At 44.8% G+C, this 18,932-nt stretch overlaps 1 protein-coding gene across 1 annotated transcript in view; it reads left to right on the top strand.

Annotated features, from left to right (window-relative positions):
- Window positions 1–18,932, top strand: part of Abca1 (ATP binding cassette subfamily A member 1) — a 124,305-nt gene that overhangs the window by 86,739 nt on the left and 18,634 nt on the right. The window contains exons 22-36 of the mRNA XM_036177706.1: window positions 146–283; window positions 874–1,094; window positions 2,336–2,408; window positions 3,286–3,488; window positions 4,945–4,993; window positions 5,181–5,294; window positions 6,271–6,419; window positions 7,987–8,111; window positions 9,130–9,228; window positions 12,618–12,807; window positions 13,587–13,681; window positions 14,667–14,699; window positions 15,733–15,838; window positions 17,205–17,279; window positions 17,773–17,942. Coding sequence (XP_036033599.1) covers window positions 146–283; window positions 874–1,094; window positions 2,336–2,408; window positions 3,286–3,488; window positions 4,945–4,993; window positions 5,181–5,294; window positions 6,271–6,419; window positions 7,987–8,111; window positions 9,130–9,228; window positions 12,618–12,807; window positions 13,587–13,681; window positions 14,667–14,699; window positions 15,733–15,838; window positions 17,205–17,279; window positions 17,773–17,942 — 1,840 coding nt within the window. The remainder of the gene's footprint in view (window positions 1–145; window positions 284–873; window positions 1,095–2,335; window positions 2,409–3,285; window positions 3,489–4,944; window positions 4,994–5,180; window positions 5,295–6,270; window positions 6,420–7,986; window positions 8,112–9,129; window positions 9,229–12,617; window positions 12,808–13,586; window positions 13,682–14,666; window positions 14,700–15,732; window positions 15,839–17,204; window positions 17,280–17,772; window positions 17,943–18,932) is intronic.

Below are 18,932 nucleotides of genomic sequence, written 5' to 3'. Positions count from 1 at the left end.
TCCTCCAGAAAAACACCTCAGACTCCGAGACTGGGTGGTTGGTCACAGAAGCCTGTCCCCGCTGCCTCCAGGGGGTACCTCGAGTCATCTCCCACCACTTCCACCTCTACTCAGCATTGAGGTTGTTCATTGCTCTATCCTGTAGGTGGGATGCAGAGAAAGCTGTCTGTGGCCTTGGCTTTTGTGGGTGGATCCAAGGTTGTCATTCTGGATGAGCCCACAGCAGGTGTGGACCCTTACTCTCGGAGGGGAATATGGGAGCTCCTGCTGAAATATCGACAAGGTACATGTTGTTACTTATTTCGAGTCATGAACTGGGGTAGAGGATGGCTCTTGAGAATTGTGGCTGGTTTTTTTTAGGGTAACTGAATTGCTGCTCAAGAAAAGTGTGGAGCCTTCATACTCAGTGCCTATCCTGTATGAGGGAGGAGGCCTGGTTTGCAAGATCCTTAAAGCTTATGCTTCATTATTTAAGGGCCTATCAGAAAAGCAGAAAGGGCAAACGTGTGCCTGTGCGCGCGCGCACACACACACACACACACACACACACACACACACACACACACACACATTGTAGTCTCAGATTCATGAGCACATAGGCTGGGTTCTTGTTCATTTTGGCCCTGACTGTAGGGAATGCCTGTCAACCTCTTAGTCCACTCACTGGAGCAGGTTCCCAGATAAATACTGCCCTCCTTTCTGTAACGGTGCAACAGCTGTCCCCCAAGATTTGCCATCCTGAGGTCATGTCTATGGAGGTTAAAGACTTCCCCTGGTCTTTCTCACATGTGACATCTCTGTTGTCCTTGCTGCTGTGGTCAGTGAGAATTGACAGATCCCACTGTCACATCTCCTTGTGTTTGTGCCTGGCAGGCCGCACCATTATTCTGTCTACACACCACATGGATGAAGCAGACATCCTGGGGGACCGAATTGCCATCATTTCCCATGGGAAGCTGTGCTGTGTGGGCTCCTCCCTGTTTCTGAAAAACCAGCTGGGAACCGGTTACTACCTGACCTTGGTCAAGAAAGATGTGGAATCGTCCCTCAGTTCCTGCAGAAACAGCAGCAGCACTGTGTCATGTCTGAAGAAGGTGAGCAGCAATCTTGGGCTGGGCTGGTTGTGAGGACTAGGCAGCCAGGGCTTGTTGGCTTAGATGGCGTGTACATTCATGCCCCGGGGTGTGAAGATGTTGCGACATTCCCCTTGCTTTGTGGGCCTGTTGTAGTTCATCACAGCTCCTGTGTGGAAGGCCCAAGAGACCTCTGTTCCAACCATGCTAGTTCCGTTGCAGCCCATTTTATTTTCCTTCTAAAGCACCCTGAGTGATGGAGAAAGTCCTTTGAGGGCTTTATTCTATCCAAGAAAAGAGACTTGGCAAGAGGTAAGAAGAGCCTTAGCTACAAAATGCCCCACCACTCCTGCTTCCTGCCTTTAAATCTCATTGACCTTCACTTTGAAACTGTGAAACATCTAGTATTTATTATATACAACTTTACCCCATGTGTTACCTGTGGGTTTAAAAGAAAGTAATAGTGACAGACCATTTTTGTTCTGTTTATATTATTTTTTACATTTTTCTTCTCAAAGTGTAATTAATACGACTCAGGGAAGACTTATAGTCTCAGATGAAGGAAGTGGGGATGGTAGGGATTTGTAGTGTATTCAAGGTCTCCCAGCAAGCACATCACCACTGAGACTAGAACCCTGGATCTCTGTATGCTTCTCTTTCAGATGTCTGACATTTATTTGTGTGGTCAAACCATACCACCTACCTGCCCCCTGCCCCCAGCTTTGAACTCCTGTCTACTAATTTTCCTTCTAAGGGGAGCCTCCTTATTCAAGTGTGGTCTGAGGACTAGCAACATCAGGCCCAATTGGGAATTTGTTAGAAACGTGGTGACTTGGGCCCAGTTCAGACCCACTGAATCCATATCTGCATGTTAATAAGGTGCCGGAGTCACTGAGTGCCTATTACCATCTGGCAAGCATTAAACTAGAAAAGCAGTCAGGTAAGTCCCATGCTGGGACTTGTTGGCAAATGTCCCGTGGCAGCATTGATCTGAGGCCACAGTTCTGTTGACAGTCACTCACTTTGCTGACCTCTCTCACCCCAGTCAGTGAGGCCATCCGCATAGAACACATACACACATACGGGCGCAGTGGCCTCTGAAGCCATGGGTGCCAGCTGCATACTGCCCAGAACAAACTTTCTGCTCTGGTTTCATATATATATATTCAGTAGAACTTCCTGGATGCCCTCTCCATCAAAGGTGGTGGTGTCTATACCCGGCTCGAGCCCTGACCCGTTCTCACCTCCTTCTTTGCCATCAGGAGGACAGTGTTTCTCAGAGCAGTTCTGATGCTGGCCTGGGCAGCGACCATGAAAGTGACACGCTGACCATCGGTAAGGACTCTGGGGTTTCTTATTCAGGTGGTGCCTGAGCTCCCCGCAGCTGGGCAGAGTGGAGGCAGAGGAGGAGAGGTGCAGAGGCTGGTGGCGCTGACTCAAGGTTTGCTGCTGGGCTGGGCTGGTCCGGGTGGCCGAGGGAGTGAATGCTGCTTGGTGGTGGCTTGGCCTAACGCTTGCTGGGAAGCATGGGGTTTGGTTTTGGGGCTGGAAGGGCAGTATCCCAGAGCGCAGATGTGACTGGGAGTCAGGGGAATGCCTTGTGGGGAGTGGCTCCTGGATGAGATGTTGGAGGACCAAGCCAGCAGGAAGGGAGTTGAATTCAGCATATAAGAATGAGAGCCTAGGGGATGAGGAGTAGTATTTCAATTTCCCTTGAGCAGTGCCTAGGAGAGACTAGTATCACATGCAATAAAAATGTCGAGCTGGCTGTCTCTACCCAGTCCCAACAGCTGGCTTTATGCAGGAAGATTTCTGCTCCTACAAATGGTTTGATTATCCATCTTTGGAGGTAAATGAAGAATAGCATTATCTGAAAGTTTACAGAAGGGCTGAGCGCTTTATGGTTTCCAAGCTCTTCTCTCATCGAAGAGTCCTGGTACATACACATTAGACACAAGGTTTCAGTCTTAGCAAATCATCTACCCATCATATACCTAGAACCTACAAGTGCACCTAGCTTTGATGACATAAGAGTGAATTAGTGGCAGTCTTTGCTCTCTTGGAATTTTCAGGCCAGAGATGAACAGGCCGATGGGTATCTTAGGACATATGGTGTGTAAGTAGTGCTTCGCAAAGGGAGCTGGCATGGTGGACTGCCGGCTCTTGCCGTAGAGTGAGATGACTGAGCACCTTCACACTCTGGTCCCCGCAGATGTCTCTGCCATCTCCAACCTCATCAGGAAGCATGTATCTGAAGCCCGCCTGGTGGAAGACATTGGCCATGAGCTGACTTACGTGCTGCCCTATGAAGCTGCTAAGGAGGGAGCTTTCGTGGAACTCTTCCATGAGATTGATGATCGGCTCTCAGACTTGGGCATCTCCAGTTACGGCATCTCAGAGACCACCCTAGAAGAAGTAAGCTCAGTGGCTGTCAGCATACAAAGACCCCACAATCCCAAGGCCAGAGAGGCAGCCTATGTTGGAATGAGATTGATGTAGCGTTGATTACCAAGATTTTAAGTCACTGACATTTGGGTAATGCTAGCCCCAGTGAAGTGTTTCAGAGTGCACTGGGAGATAGCAGGGTCCAGAGGCATTAGGATTGCTGCCTGGTGTGAGTAGTGTTGTGGCCTAGTGTCAACACTCATATATAGTAAATGACTGATATTTATGGACAGTCCACTGGAGCCAGGTGCTGAACTTGATGACTTTTTTTTTTTTTTAATTTTTGAGATTTTAATTTACTTATAACGTTTCTCTTTTCCTTTTCCTCCCTCCAAATCTTCCCAAATACGTCTCCCTGCTCTCATAGCCTCTTTTATTTTATTGTTTTTATTTTTTGTACTTTATATTTTTCAATGACGTTTTTACTTACTCCTTCAGAATATAATATATTTTAGACATATTCTCCTTTTCCAGTTCCTTCCAGACCCCTCCCCCTACCTCTCTACCCATCCAATACTTCATATTCTCTCTCTGGAAAAGAAAAAAAAAAAAGCCCAAGGGATTCATTTGTGTTAGCAGACTTGATGGGTGTGGGCATGCCTGGTATGTGGTCAAGAAACCAGTGTCCGACCACTGGTGGTGTTGGGTTTTCAACATTGAAAGCTCATTTCATGATCATAGCAGGATGAGGATTAATAGTGAAGGACGCTGATCTGGGATTACAAATCAGGGGTTTGGAGCTTCGTAGCCGAGGTGATCTTTACTATCTAGCAATGCTTCTCTTTAGAGAGTGAGGTCACAAGCCTCGAGACCTGGAAGGGCTGGGAACATTGTCTAGCTTGGCTGGCACCTGGGATGGATTGTGCAGCAAACTCATCTATGTTGACAGTGAAACTTCAAAAGCTCCTCTCTGTGCCTTTGAATCAGGATTTCTGGAGACACACATGACTTTGTACTTCTGTTGCATGTTCTTGCAGAGTAGTCTGTAGCCAGGTTTGGAAATCAGTGACCTCATTCATTTCCTCTACTCTACTACTGTTTATTTCTGTAGGAAAAGGAGCCCATTCCCCTTTGGCCATCATGTCTTGGATAACTCATCACCATGTGGTCTTGCTCAAAGGTCTGGGACTACAGACCTGATAAAAGTGACTTGCCTCATTCTCTGTGGTTGAGAACGAACTTCTGTCATATAATATTGTTTGATTTTGGGAAGAGTTGTCTGCATTGAGAGCTATCACACTTGAAGGCATGTTTTCTGCCCCAGACAGCTCCTCTCAGAAGTGGCTCTGATACAATTGTTGTTGATGAATGTGACCTCCACCTTCTTTGTCTGAAGGGCCGGATGTGGGATTCCTTAACGTCATCTGAAGTGATACGTTCTTTCATGAATTAGGTGCTCACATTGTCTTCTGCTCTGATTTTTCAGATATTCCTCAAAGTGGCTGAAGAGAGTGGGGTGGATGCGGAGACCTCAGGTAACCTGGCTGAGTGGGCTGCATGCTCTCAGAGTAGGCATTCTGCAGGGTGTTGAAGCTGTCCCCTGTTTTCACCCTCCCCTTTACAACAGTCTGGTGGAGTCTCATTCTCAGAGTATGGGTTTGCTGTGGGAAGGTTTGTTGTGTTACACAGAAGTAAACTGGGATTGCTTCCTTTTCCCTCTAGATGGCACTTTGCCAGCGAGACGAAACAGACGGGCCTTCGGGGACAAGCAGAGCTGTCTGCGCCCATTTACTGAGGACGATGCTATTGACCCAAATGACTCTGACATAGACCCAGGTTCGGGCGGGCAAGGTCTTCATTCTGTGGTTTGAACTTGAATTTGTCTTGTATCTGTTTCTCCGCTATCTCTTTGATGGCCTTTGGCTAGGATCACAGATCCCAACAGGATCACAGATCCCAACAGGATCCAAAGAAGAGTGGGAAAAAAATTAGCCCCTTTTCCACTGTGGCATGTCTGGTCAAACCTGCAGAAGCCCACCATCATCACTTCATTCAATAGAACATTTTCACAGATGGGTATGGGAAGGTGCCCTCCATTCTTTGACTCCATTTCTTCATTGTCATCTCTATAGGGTTCCGGTTTCTTGCACACCTTAGGTGTTTTAGGCATTGAATGAAAATTACTGAATGGACAGTTGATTTTGAAGGAATGAGAGGGGAGGTTGTGTCCTTAAACATGCATATTTTGGATGACTGTGTCCATATATGTTTGAGATAGAGATGAAACGAAACAAATTTGCAGACTGAATGTCTCAGTTAGGAGTCATTAGTTTCAGACAAGGATAAACAATTTTTAGGAGCAGGAAATTACCTGGTTCTCCTGTCTGGCTAAATAGTTCTGGATTTTTGTTCTTATTTCATGTTTCATTGTCAGGACTTGGATGTTTTCAATTTGTCCACTTTTTATCAAGCATATAAAAGATAGACTAATTGCAGTGTGTGTCAGCCCACATGACCACTTCATCGAACGTAAGAATTGAATGATGACCGGTTCCATAGGAAGAGCTTGCCACTCTGTTATTTGTGAGCACATCTTTGCTTGTCTCAGGCCACCTTCACTTTTCTGTGCTCCTCAGATGAGGACTGAACATATCTGTTGAGGAATATTTTGAGCTAGAACTTTTTCTTAAATGTGGCTTTTTCATGAAAACCCTTTACTTTGGTGATATACTGAAGGCTGCAAATTCTAGTTCCCAAGATCAGTCATATATAGGTAAGATTGTAGGTGACCCTCTTTATTTTCTTCTCACAGAATCCAGGGAGACAGACCTGCTCAGTGGGATGGATGGCAAAGGCTCCTACCAGCTGAAAGGCTGGAAACTCACACAACAACAGTTTGTGGCCCTTTTGTGGAAAAGGCTGCTGATAGCCAGACGGAGCAGGAAGGGGTTCTTTGCTCAGGTGAGATGTGCTGGTGTCTGCCTTCATGGACTGCAGGCTCTTGGACCAGCGAAGGTGGGGTAGGACTGTGGCCAAGGTATAGATACTGGGACCAGATTACCTCCTTGGCCATACTAGTTCTGCTTCTTGCTATTTGTTCATCTGCCGGCCAGTGGTTTCCTTGAGCTTCTATTTCTTCATCTGGAAAGGAGGCCTGATATGTGATTGTCAGCAGAATAAAATGAATTTATTTATAATGGCGTTTGACCAGGGGGGGGGGGGGGGGTCATTTAGAGGAGATCATAAAAGGTGATAGAGTTTAGAAAAACTGGTTGAGCAAATTCGACTCTCATAACACAAAAGCTGCTATGCTGGGATGTACCCGGCAGTGCCCTTATTAGAAGTACGGTATTTTTTCTTTAATTATGGCTAACTGCTGTGAAGGATACCAGAGTGCTAAGAATACAGGTGGCACTCAGGTCCTGCACGTCCTGGTTTGTTTGCATGGTGACTTGATCACTAGGAGTGGAATGCATTTGTTTCACTCTATAACATGAAGAACTATAGAGAACATGTCCATAGAGGTTTCCCTGCAGGCCACCTGGGCAACACTAATTTATGAAGATCGCAGACCTGGATTTCCATTGATTCCTGGCTGACCGTTCTCTGATTCAGAAAGCTCTCGTTTGTGGACAGTGATAATAACACCATAAATAACCACGAAATAGGATATTAAATAGGCTGATTCTCACTACAGCACTTTCCAGTGGAATTATTCATTCACTGATAATTTTCTGTATTGAAATCCAGGAATATTAAAACCAGAGTAATCATTTGATTTTTTTTTCTTTTCTTTTTTTTTTTTACGGCACTGGGGATGGAGTCCAGGAATGTGCACATATTAGGAAAGCTCTCTACTACTGAGCTACACTCACAGCCAGAGTTACCATTAAATCACTGGAGTTTTAAAGGGTCAATTTCTCAGAAATGAATGGAAAGATCTTTTGGTCGGATCTTAAGTTGTTTTCAGAAGAAGGGATATATGAAGTTAGGGGAATATCAAGGAAGGATTTAGAGAAGTATGTTTTTTCATGGTGCGTATAGGAGAGACAGTGGCTGTCATTACTTCTGGTTGGGGAGGACATTGCTATAGAGTTGGTTCCTTGTTCTCAGTCCTCAGATTTACAGATGTCACATGGGACCCCCTGCAGTGCAGACAGAACCAGGATTCAGGTCTTCTGTAGCCTGGTCCAGGGCTGTTTCTCTCAGCCTTTTACCTGGTTTTTCTCAGTCTTTAGAGGCACAAAGGGTAGGGCTTAACATTTAGTCATGCTGCCTCTTTACTCAGTGACCATAGCCTTCAATTTTGTGCTGTCAGCTTCAGGAAATGCCTTGGGAGGAAAAAGGTTCAGGCTCCTTTGCCTAGCACTGCCAAAATTACATCGGTAGACCTCAGCCATGGACCTTGCCTGTACCCCTCATTCCTGTGTTACCAGTCTGGGGTGCTGGCTGGATTTTCAGGTCTTTCGCCTTGGACTTCTAACCACCGTTTTCCTGTGGTCCCTCCCCGTCCCATGCCTGTTGGTAGATTGTCCTGCCGGCTGTCTTCGTTTGCATTGCCCTGGTGTTCAGTCTGATCGTGCCACCCTTCGGCAAGTACCCCAGCCTGGAACTGCAGCCCTGGATGTATAATGAGCAATATACATTTGTCAGGTACGTGTTTGTGTTCTGGGCCTCGGGGCAGAGGCGGGTTCACACAGACACACAGGGTCACACAGGGTTTGCTGTACTAAGAGCTGAGGAGTCAGAGTCCACAGTCCTACCGTGGGATGGATTTTCTTATCATGGTCCAGGCTCCTACAGGGCCACTAACTAGCAAAGAACACAGTAAATGATTCCCGAGAAAACAGGCAGATCTCTGCTGGGCATTTCATCTTGTGTGTTAGGCTGTTGTTGTCAGGAGTGACCAAATGTGTTTTAGTTCAGTAATCACTAAATCCTTCAAGTTTACGGTATTAGCTAAGTGTGCATCTTTAGACAGGAAGCTTCCTACTCCATGGTGATCCATAGGATCGTCCCTATTGTCTTTCTGGTGTGTGTGTGTGTGTGTGTGTGTGTGTGTGTGTGTGTGTGTGTGTGTGTGTGTGTGTGTATACACAATATGTATGTGTCATATATAAATCATGAATTAGTCTCTTTCTCTAGCTCACTTTCATTTTCTATGCTTAGAGGTTTGTTTTTTTCCTTTTCCAGCTGATGAGTTAATATTACCCATAGCTATAGATCATAGCATGGGTTTGTGACATAGACTCATTATTTCTTGGACTTTCTAATTTTTCATACCATACAAATAATCAATAAAGTCTATCTTCCTGTTTTTGGAAGTCCATGGCTGTCTGTGTCAAATGGATAATTTTCAAAGTAGTTTTGAATAACTGATCAGTAGTGATTTTCTTTATTTCAAATGAAGCGCATATGTCTGTGTGTATATTTATACGCACACACATTCATGTAACTTCTTTGTACATGCTTCCCTGGGGGTACTGTATGTTACCCTGATGTCATATGTATGAAGCTCCTTGCAGGTGGCTTCTGTGTTTTATTTGTTTTAGTTTTAAAAGCCCATTCCCTGAGAAATGCTTAGTAGAGGTTTTTCTGTAGAAAATTTTTCCTACCTCCAAATCCTTCATTGGATGGACTACTGATCTGGATGTCTCTCATGTACCTTCAGTAATGATGCTCCAGAGGACACAGGCACCCAGGAACTCCTGAATGCTCTAACCAAAGACCCAGGCTTTGGGACCCGATGTATGGAAGGAAACCCAATCCCGTGAGTAACACTTCAGCCACAAGCTGGCCTAGTTTTCCTTCTGATGCTATTGCTTCCTACATTGTGACCATCACCATTTTGCCTTGTTGTCAGTTTTTATTTTAAAAGGCTATGGAATAACCTGAGAACGTAGGGACAAATAGAATCTTTCAACATCCTGCATAACAAATCATTACCAGCATTTGTTTACTCTCCTACAGTGGTAAAGTTGAGTACCAGAGTAGACCAGCCGAGTGTGCAGTTTATCAGCTTTGCTTATCAGCTTCTTCCCTTTAACCTGAAAAGATGACATAGTGATTTTTTTTTTATAACAGCAGACACTTTCTTTTTGTACAGTTGCATATTTTTATCAGACGTTCAGGACGAATTTTGAATAGTAGGTAAATAAACTCAGTGTGCCCAGTTGGCTGAGTGTACAGAAGAAGCAAGTCATGAGGATGCTGTGTTGAAGCCAGTGGAGAGGTGATGGGGAGAGAGCTGGGGCTGGTGGAGGTAACTTCAAGTTTGCAGGGCCAAACAGAATTTGTGCCTGGGGTCATAGAGCTAACACACAGTGATAGCTAAGGGACCAGGGGAGTTGGTAAGGTACTAGAGAACTAGAGAAAGGAAATTTGAATCCCAAGCCACAAAGGGGAAGCTAGCAATCTTGTGTCAGAGCACTGAACATGATGGCATGTATACAAGACCCAGCAGACTTCCAGATTTCTGTGTATTTATCAGCTCTTAATTAGGATTTGTCTTAGTGACGTTTCTGCTGCTGTGATAAAACACCAGGATTAAAGCAATGTATAGAAGGAAGGGATTTGGGGAGGGGGGCTTTCAGTTCCAGAAGAATAGAGAAGTCTATGACCACCATAGTGAAGAGAGCTGTAAGCAGGCAAGGGTATGCTGGAGCAGCAGTTGGGCGTTCACATCCTCATCCACAAATGGGAAGCAGAGTCTTTTGAATGGCATGAATCTTTTGAAATCTGAAAGCCCTCCCGCAATGACACACCTCCTCCAGCAAGGCCACACCTCCTAGTCCTTCCCAAATAGTTCTGCCAATTGGGGATCAAATATTCAAACACCAGAGCCCACGGGGCCATTCTCAGTCAAACCAGCACAGTGTTAGATGTCATGTGCGACACGACTGTTCTGTCATGAGAAAACCAACTTCAAAGGAGCAAAGATTTATTGATGATTTGTGGGTTCAGCGTTTTTAGTCCATGGTTGATTGGCTATGTTGTTTTGGGGCCTTTGGGGCTCTAGTGGGTTAGAGCATTGTGGTGGGCAATGTGTGTGGCACACAGCTGCTCACATCATAGAAACCAAGCCAGGAAGCAAAAGGAGGGAAGGAAGGGCTGGGCCCCAATCTTTCCTTTTAATGTGTGTCCCCAGTGACCTCACTTCTTTCTTTTGGGTCCTGTAAATTAAAGGCTCTGCCAACTCCTAATAGCACCACAATCTGAGGGTGAGGCCTTTATAGCATATGAGCCTTTGGAAGACAGTGAAGACTCAAACCATAGCAGATAGTTACTAAATAGTCTTGGTACTTCATAGTTAGTTCTGACTGACTGGTAAACCCAGCAGCCAATATCGGTTACAACTAAAAAGATGCTAAGGGTGGAGAAAGCCACAGATTCTTCTTGACTTCATAATACCTTTGGGATTCTATGTGAAGGTTTTGTTGGAAGAAAGGATGAGGTGAGGTAATGATGTGGTTAGCTGGATCCTTTGCTGGTAAACTGAACCACTGTATGGATTCATGAATTGATTCCAGCAAAGGCTGTATCTATAGGAGAGAGAATTGATCGGACAGCTGGCCTACAGAGATAAAAGAGAGGTCCATGGTATCAGAGGGTTTGTGTGCTGTCTGAGCACCATAGACTCTCTGAAGCAGTCTGAAAGAAAGGGCTTCACCCTGCCAGCTCATACTGAAATTTAAATTTTAGGTTTTTGGAAAGTGTTAGGACGGAAGGAGATCTAAGTAGAATGCTTTTTCAATGGTCTTTTGTGTGTCTCAGCCTTTTAATGGTCTCATGTGTGCATTGATAGATGTTGTAGTTAAGAGGCCTAAAAGAGGAAATGGTAAGTCATTTGGAAAAACTGTCACTTGTGTGCATATTTATAAACACACGTATACACACACACACATACACACACACACACACACACACACACACACACACACACACACGAGATAGATTGTAACTCTATTTTAAATTGTGGAATCTTGAAAACTGGAAATCTAGAAGAAAGACTAGAAATGACAAGTCATTTTATACTCTTGTTTTACCAATAGGAAAAAAGGAACCCTGAGATGCAAGAGACTGGTGATGTGCACCAAACAATTCAGTGCTCTCGGCAGAGATTAAGGCCTTGCTTTGTCTCTGAGGATGCGTGTAGCCAACCTCACTGTCCATACATCGAGCATTCCTACTCCACTTAGCCCAACTCTCTGCTCAGTATAGAACATAAATTGGATTTTTGCCATTCTCAACAAGATTTCCAGCATGCTGAGCATAAAATACAAGCTCCTACCTATACCTGTGTCATGTGGCTCCTGCCTCCCTCCCTCCTCATTCATCAGCCTGTCTTATCTCCTCACACCATCTTCCTGTTGTTCATCGTCTATGTCCAATAGACTCATTTCTTCACAGGGCCTTTGTACCTGACTTCCCACTGCTTCTGCATGGAGTGTTCATTCTCCCAATTCTTTTTAAATTACATTTATTTATTTATTTTAGTGTCTGCAAGGTACATGGATAGAGGTCAGAGTATAACTTGTGGGAGTTGGTCCTTTCTTTCTACCACATGGGGCCTACAGATTGAACTCAGGTTTGGCTGTAGGCACCTTTCCCTAAAGAGCCATCTCACCAGCTCGTCATCCCAATTATGTAACTAGCTTATTGTTTGTGTTTTGGCTGACGTCTTGTCTTTAGTGTCAATGATCTGTTTTCTTCATGTATTCTCCTGTTGTTTTTGCTTTATTTGGGGCTGTGTAAAATTGGATTTCTGGAGTTGTTGTCCAACACTTTCTGGTCTTGCGGAATCCGTGAAAGCAGAGAGTTTGGATTGCTTACACCAGACTCTCAAAGATGCAGAACACTGTGTGGCTCATAGTGGATGCATCACGTGTGTTGTGCCAACAGATGTTGGTCAGCTGGGTTGAACAGAGCTCACTCGGTGAGCATCTGGAGCCTATTGATGTTGTATTGCCCGTGCTTTCTGTCGTTCCCCCGCTTCCCAGGCTGCCATGAGAGCAAATATAATGAAGTCATAGTCTTGTTTTAGATGGTAGGGCTGGGCACATGGGCCCTTACTAAAGAGCAAACCTGTGCTCGAAAGGCACCAGGGAAAGTCAGGCCCCTTGCAGGGGACCCTACAACTCTTGGTGTCTCCTTTTACAGAGATACCCCTTGCTTGGTGGGGGAGGAGGACTGGACCACTGCCCCAGTTCCCCAGACCATCATGGACCTCTTCCAAAATGGGAACTGGACGATGAAGAACCCCTCACCTGCCTGCCAGTGTAGCAGCGACAAAATCAAGAAGATGCTGCCTGTGTGTCCCCCGGGGGCAGGGGGGCTGCCACCTCCTCAGGTGAGTCTCTGTGGCATGACTGAGAAGTGGCTCAGGGTGGGTCTGGGAGCATCTGTGTGGCAGCAGGAATGAGTGAGGTGTGATGGTAGGGTTATTTCAGCCTTGCTCTTACTTGAGAAATGTGAGTGGGTTTTGAGAGAGAGGTCTGAACTACAGTGTGCCGGTACCTGCCACACCACTCTCACGGGCCCAGCTTCCTCCCCTGGTTCTGCCTCAGCCGAGCTGGTACCTGTGTTTCCTCCTAGGGCCAGTTTTTTCACTTCAGAATTAGGAAGTGGACCGCAAAAGTTAGGTGTTTCTTATCAACTCTGACATTCTTTGGGGCTCTGAGTTTGGGAGGGAGATCTGAGTTTGTGGTTTATTTATCCTGAAAATTTCACATCAATAGGATATTTCCCCTGCTATTTCATCAGAATCCAGAATCCAGGTTGGAGGGTAGGGATAGGTGATTTTTAGTGCATGTACAAACTTAAAAGAAGTCTTGCTTGCCACCCAAAAATCACCTGATCCAGTCACCAACATAACTCCAAAGTACAAAAGATTTCACTGGGCAGTTTGTCATGCTGTTTCCTAAATATTCTGGTGATGTGGGGAGTCCCATCCCGATATCCAAAATGCTTTCTGGGGGTACTCTTGGCTTGGCATAAGTGAGGGACAGGGGCTGATGGCAGAGTGGACCAGGTCTCGGTGGTGAGTGGCTAAGTCTCTTGCCTGGGTCCTGGGGTCCCTATTGTTGTTGTCTGTTAAGCCATATGAGCTTGGTTTCTATGTGATGGCAGAGAAAACAGAACACGGCAGACATCCTTCAGAACCTGACGGGGAGAAACATTTCCGATTACCTGGTGAAGACGTATGTGCAGATCATAGCGAAAAGGTAACCCCTGCTGAAGTCAGAGGCTAGGGACACAGACTTGAGTGGTGGGGAAATGGAATATTGGGGTTCTGTGGGAAAGTTAGCACATTGCATCACCGAGACAAGATGATATGGGGTGTTGTGAACCTTAAAAGTTCATCTGAGAGGGATGAGGCTGCTGCTCTGGAATTAAAATAAATGATGAATCCTGACCCTCAGTAGCTGCCTGACCGGGTTCAGCCCACTATTCTTGTGAAGTCTTAGCTTATGTAAAATGTGATATGAGTGTTGCATTCTTCACTCGGCTGTGAGAGCTAAGTGAAATGACATAGGCAAAGAGCTTTAGGTCCTCTCTCCTGGGTCACTCCATAAACACGAGGTGTTCTGAATCAAGGTCAGGGTAGACACAGCTTTTCTTGCCTATGGAGCCTTTAAAGAGACTTGGAGACGCCTGGGACATGGTGGCACAGTGCCCAATGTTTAGTCAGTGCTCAGAAACTATGTTCCCTTCCTATCACTATGGTCAGGTGGCATGTCCCTGCTTGAAGTGACTTTAAATGACAAGGGTATGCTAGAATATGAGTAGACCATGCCTTTCCCAGAGCTGTAAACTTTCCACCTGGGATTTACAATTGAAATTAATTAATTAATTAATTTTAGGCAGGGTTTCACTATGTAGTCTTGGCTGGTCTGCAACTCTCTCTCTATAGACCAGGCTGGCCTCAGACTCATAGAGATCCACCTACTTCTGCCTCCTGAATGCTGGGATTAAAAGCATGTGTCACCATGCCTGCCTATAAGGTGGATTCTCACATGAGTAAGGTTTCAGGGACAGCCGACAGGACATGCTGAGATTGGCCCTCCTTACATGGGTTTGACTCCAACGCTGGTCATGGGATTGCTCGAGTCTCCGTACTTTGTCCTCAGGCAGATGATTACCTTTGCATCATCAATATGATCTGTGCATTCTGCACCTGATTTTTTGGTTTGTCTTTTCTTTCTGCAGCTTAAAGAATAAGATCTGGGTGAATGAGTTTCGGTACGTTGATCTCTTCTTTCCATTTCCCCTGTCACTTTGAGTCTCAGGAGAATGATTTTGATGTAGGAGTCTTGGATCAAGACAAAGTTGTCGGTTTGGGGACTGTTTGCTCTGGGCTCACTCTTGGTGTTATGTCACCATAGGGGCAGGGTACAAGGTGCTGCAGGCTGTGGAACGCAGAGGCAACAGCCAGAGTTGTAGTAGACTCACTGTGGGATTTGGGTAGTGCACTATTCATGGTATATCCCTCCAGAAGCCTCTGAAATATTTGACACAGTAATTTCCTTAAGAAGATTCAGAAATCTATTGCAGTCCTCTAGAGACTTAAGAAAGTAAAATGTCGTGGGGGAAAACCTATCCTAGCTGTATTTTTCCCAAACACATTCCCAACAGTGCCTAGGAACTCAATTTTTTCAGGCCTTTTATATGACACAAGGTCTCGGAGGAAATGAAAGGCATCCAGACCATTTATTTCCAGTGTATTTCCACCTGTTTCCCTCCTCTGGATTTTGAAGGAACGTGTGAGAGTCGGGAAGAAAGCATTCTTGCAGTCAGCTTGCAGTGTGGGGAAATGCGTAGCCCGTGTGGCTGCTCAAGAGACCTCAGAGGCTCTGTCCTTGAGTCCCAGTCTTCCTCTCTGCCTTTTCTCCAGGGCTCAGAGCCCCTGGAACCCTGGGCAGAGCTGTCACAGACCCACAGAGTGGTTCCCATGCCGAGGAAGACAAGGCCTGTCTGTAGTCCCTACTTGACTTTCAAGACTGTGCCTGTCACCACTAGCCTTGACTTCCAGTGTGTAACGTGGATACCTTACTCTGTGTCGTTAGCTCCAGGCTCTCCCTTCTGGGCAGCCATCTTGAGAATTAAGATGGCTACATTTCACAAAAGGAGGCAACATGTAACTGTCCTTAGCCAAGCTTTGACCCTAGTTTGAATAAGATATGGCTCTTAAGGAACCTTGTGTGCTATAGTGTCTGCTGCTGAGTAACTGCTTGGGCTCACTGCTCTGGGTTTTAATGGCAAGCCTTTTGTTTAGGTATGGTGGCTTTTCCCTGGGGGTCAGTAATTCTCAAGCACTTCCTCCGAGTCAAGAAGTAAATGATGCTATCAAGCAAGTGAAGAAAGTCTTGAAGCTGACCAAGGTACAGCATCCATCCTGAGACATGTCAGAAAGATGGGTCCGGAACTGCTGGGACATGGGAGTAGTGGCAGGGACTCGATGTTCTGAGCATGTTTGTATACAAAGCAATTTCAGACAGACCACACACACACACACACACACACACACACACACACACACACACACACACACACACACACACCACAAACACTTCTGAAAGTGTAGGTCAAACATGAACTCAGAGATTAAAAACTCTTACAGTCATTGACGAAACTGGAAATAGGAAAAATGAATTAATTTACTTTTTAGGCTGGTGGGCTGGTCTTCAAGACCTGCTAAGCCCACATTCGTTTCTCTCTCTCTCAGGTTTTCCAAGTTGCAATGACAGTTGAATTGGTGACGTGGATTCTGGGGTCTTAGATAGTAGTGCTAGGCCTAGAATACTGTCTTGGTTAGGATTTCTATTGCTGTGAAGAGACACTATGACCACAGTACCTCTTATAAAGGAAAAAATATTTAATTGGGCTGGCTTACAGTTCAGAGTTTAGCCTATTATCATCATGGTGCAGCATGATGGTATACAGGCAGACATGGTGCTGGAGAAGTAGCTGAGAGTCCTACATCTTGGCTAGCAGGCAATAGGAAGTAGTCTGTCTCATTTGGTGTGGCTTGAGCTTATATGAGACCTCAAAGCCTGCATCCACAGTGACACACTTCCTCCAACAAGACCACACCTACTCCAAAAAGGCCATACCTCCTAAAAGTGCCACTTCTTTTGGGGGCCATTTTCTTTTAAACCACTACAAATAGGCATCTCTCCTTTAAGCCATAGGATGCATCTGCATGTACATTGGGTTTTAGTTCTGGGATAATGCTGAGAGACTGAACAATCTTGGAAATTTAATATTTTATTTTACTTATGTGTATGAGTAGTTTGCTTGCATGCACGTGTTTGTGCCATGTGTGTGCCTGGTGTCCACAGAGGTCAGAAGAGGACATTGGCTCCCTTGGGACTGGTTTTACAGATGGCTGTGAGCCCCCATTTGGGTGCTGGGAATTGAACCTGAGTCCTCTGGAAGAACAGACAGTACTCTTAACCTCTGATCAATCTCTGCATCTCTCCAGCCTCAGAATCTTGGGGATTTAAGTTATGGGATTTTTTTTTTTTTTTTTTTTTAGTGATTCTTTTGTGATGTGGCACCATGGCAACTCTAGTGCTATGGATTCTGTTACTTGGTTCTCAGGAATCATGTACACAATGGTTTCAGATTTAATTTCAGTGAATGAAGTGGTGATGGTCATGGTTTACATATGGCTGACTGATTGCTCACTATTGCCCCTTATCTCTGCAAACAAACACCATTGAGGCAGGATTCTATTGTTTACAGGACAGTTCTGCAGATCGGTTTCTCAGCAGTTTGGGAAGGTTCATGACAGGACTGGATACCAAAAACAATGTCAAGGTACGCTCTTGCCTATGTTCTGCTAGTTTCTTACTAAGTAATAGTCCTCTGTTCCTTGAAGTCTCATGGCCAAGTTGCTGAGGGTGTTCAGGGCAGAAAAGAGCAAACTGTTAACCTTACTAGTGAAATGCTAAAGTATAGTGATTAAGAGAATTTTTTTTTGCCCTCAAACTTAACATGTAGTAAAGTGATGTGATCTGTGCCTTAAGCTACTTAACCTGTTTAAGTGTCAGTTTCCAAGTTAGTGTAGGCAGACAATAACCATGTGATCTCTAACACTATGTGGGTAACTAGTTGAAAGTGTAAGGTCTTCATATAGTGCTGGTCCCATGGCCAATGGTCAGTGGATCCTTATGTCTGTAATGCTTTTTGTTTGGTATGCAACTAACTGGAATTCCTTTCTGCAGTTTCTATGCATGTTTTGTGTATACACACTCACTTCTGGGAACGTGATTTGGCAGCATTACCTTGAAGTTGGTCTGTTTTCCTTCAGGTGTGGTTCAATAACAAGGGCTGGCATGCTATCAGCTCTTTCCTGAATGTCATCAACAATGCCATTCTCCGGGCCAACCTACAGAAGGGAGAGAATCCAAGCCAGTATGGGATTACTGCTTTCAATCATCCCCTGAATCTCACTAAGCAGCAGCTCTCAGAGGTGGCTCTGTAAGTGGGTCTTGTGTCTAAATGGCTGGGTGTGAAGGTGGTAGGGGTGTGAAGGCACCAGAGGAAAGCTGGTTGTAACAGCTGGAGATAATTGTATTGTGTAAGCCTGGGTCAATCCAGAGTCTGGGTGGAAAATGATTGCTTTACAGATTGTTTGGCAGTCTTTCTTGACTTGAAGAAGGAAGGTCAGAGCTGTGAAAATTAATGACATTTGGTGAACACACATAAACTGAATTAAAAATTGTTAATACAGTCCTAAAGTAATTAACTCATTAATACTTCATTTTCTTGAAAATTAGTTCATTTTAATTCAGTGAAACATGTATTTAATGGTTTATTTCCTGAAATGTGTGTGTTAGAGTGGCACACACACATGCATCGGTATGCTCCTGTACATGTGCATGAATCTGAAGGTCAGTAGAGTCTTCAGAGTGAATGAATCTGAATTTGAATTTGGTGCTAAACTTTCTAGGTATGTAATAGTAAATCAGGTAATTTGTATAAATTGCTGAAGCCAGCACCCAGGACAGAGTTGGCAGTCAGCACATTACATTCCCCTCTCATAAAGTGGGGAGTGGTACATGACTGTATAACTATGGTAGAGTATTAATGAAATATTAATGATACATTACTGTATAACTACTGTAGAGTATGAGTGTAATATCATTGGTACATTACTATATAACTACTACAGAATAGTAATCTTTACAAGACTATACAATGGGCTTTCTGTATGTGTTAGACGGATATATATGACTTTTTATATGTGATATATGCATCCTATTGTTTTCTTCTTACTTAGAGCCATATGACTATCTTGTATGAGTAGCTTCCTAATAAGATGGCTTGCTCTTTTGAAATACTTCTCAAGCCACACTAACTTCTATATATGGAAGTTTTCAACTCACTTCTGTAAGGTTAGAAACTGGAGAGAAGTGAACACATTAGACCACGCCCATATTTTGTTCTGTAGTTTCATTATGGGAGTGG

This window comes from Onychomys torridus, chromosome 2, assembly GCF_903995425.1.
Source record: "Onychomys torridus chromosome 2, mOncTor1.1, whole genome shotgun sequence".
NCBI classification, from domain to species: domain Eukaryota; kingdom Metazoa; phylum Chordata; class Mammalia; order Rodentia; family Cricetidae; genus Onychomys; species Onychomys torridus.
This window is presented reverse-complemented; position numbering and strand designations above follow the sequence as displayed.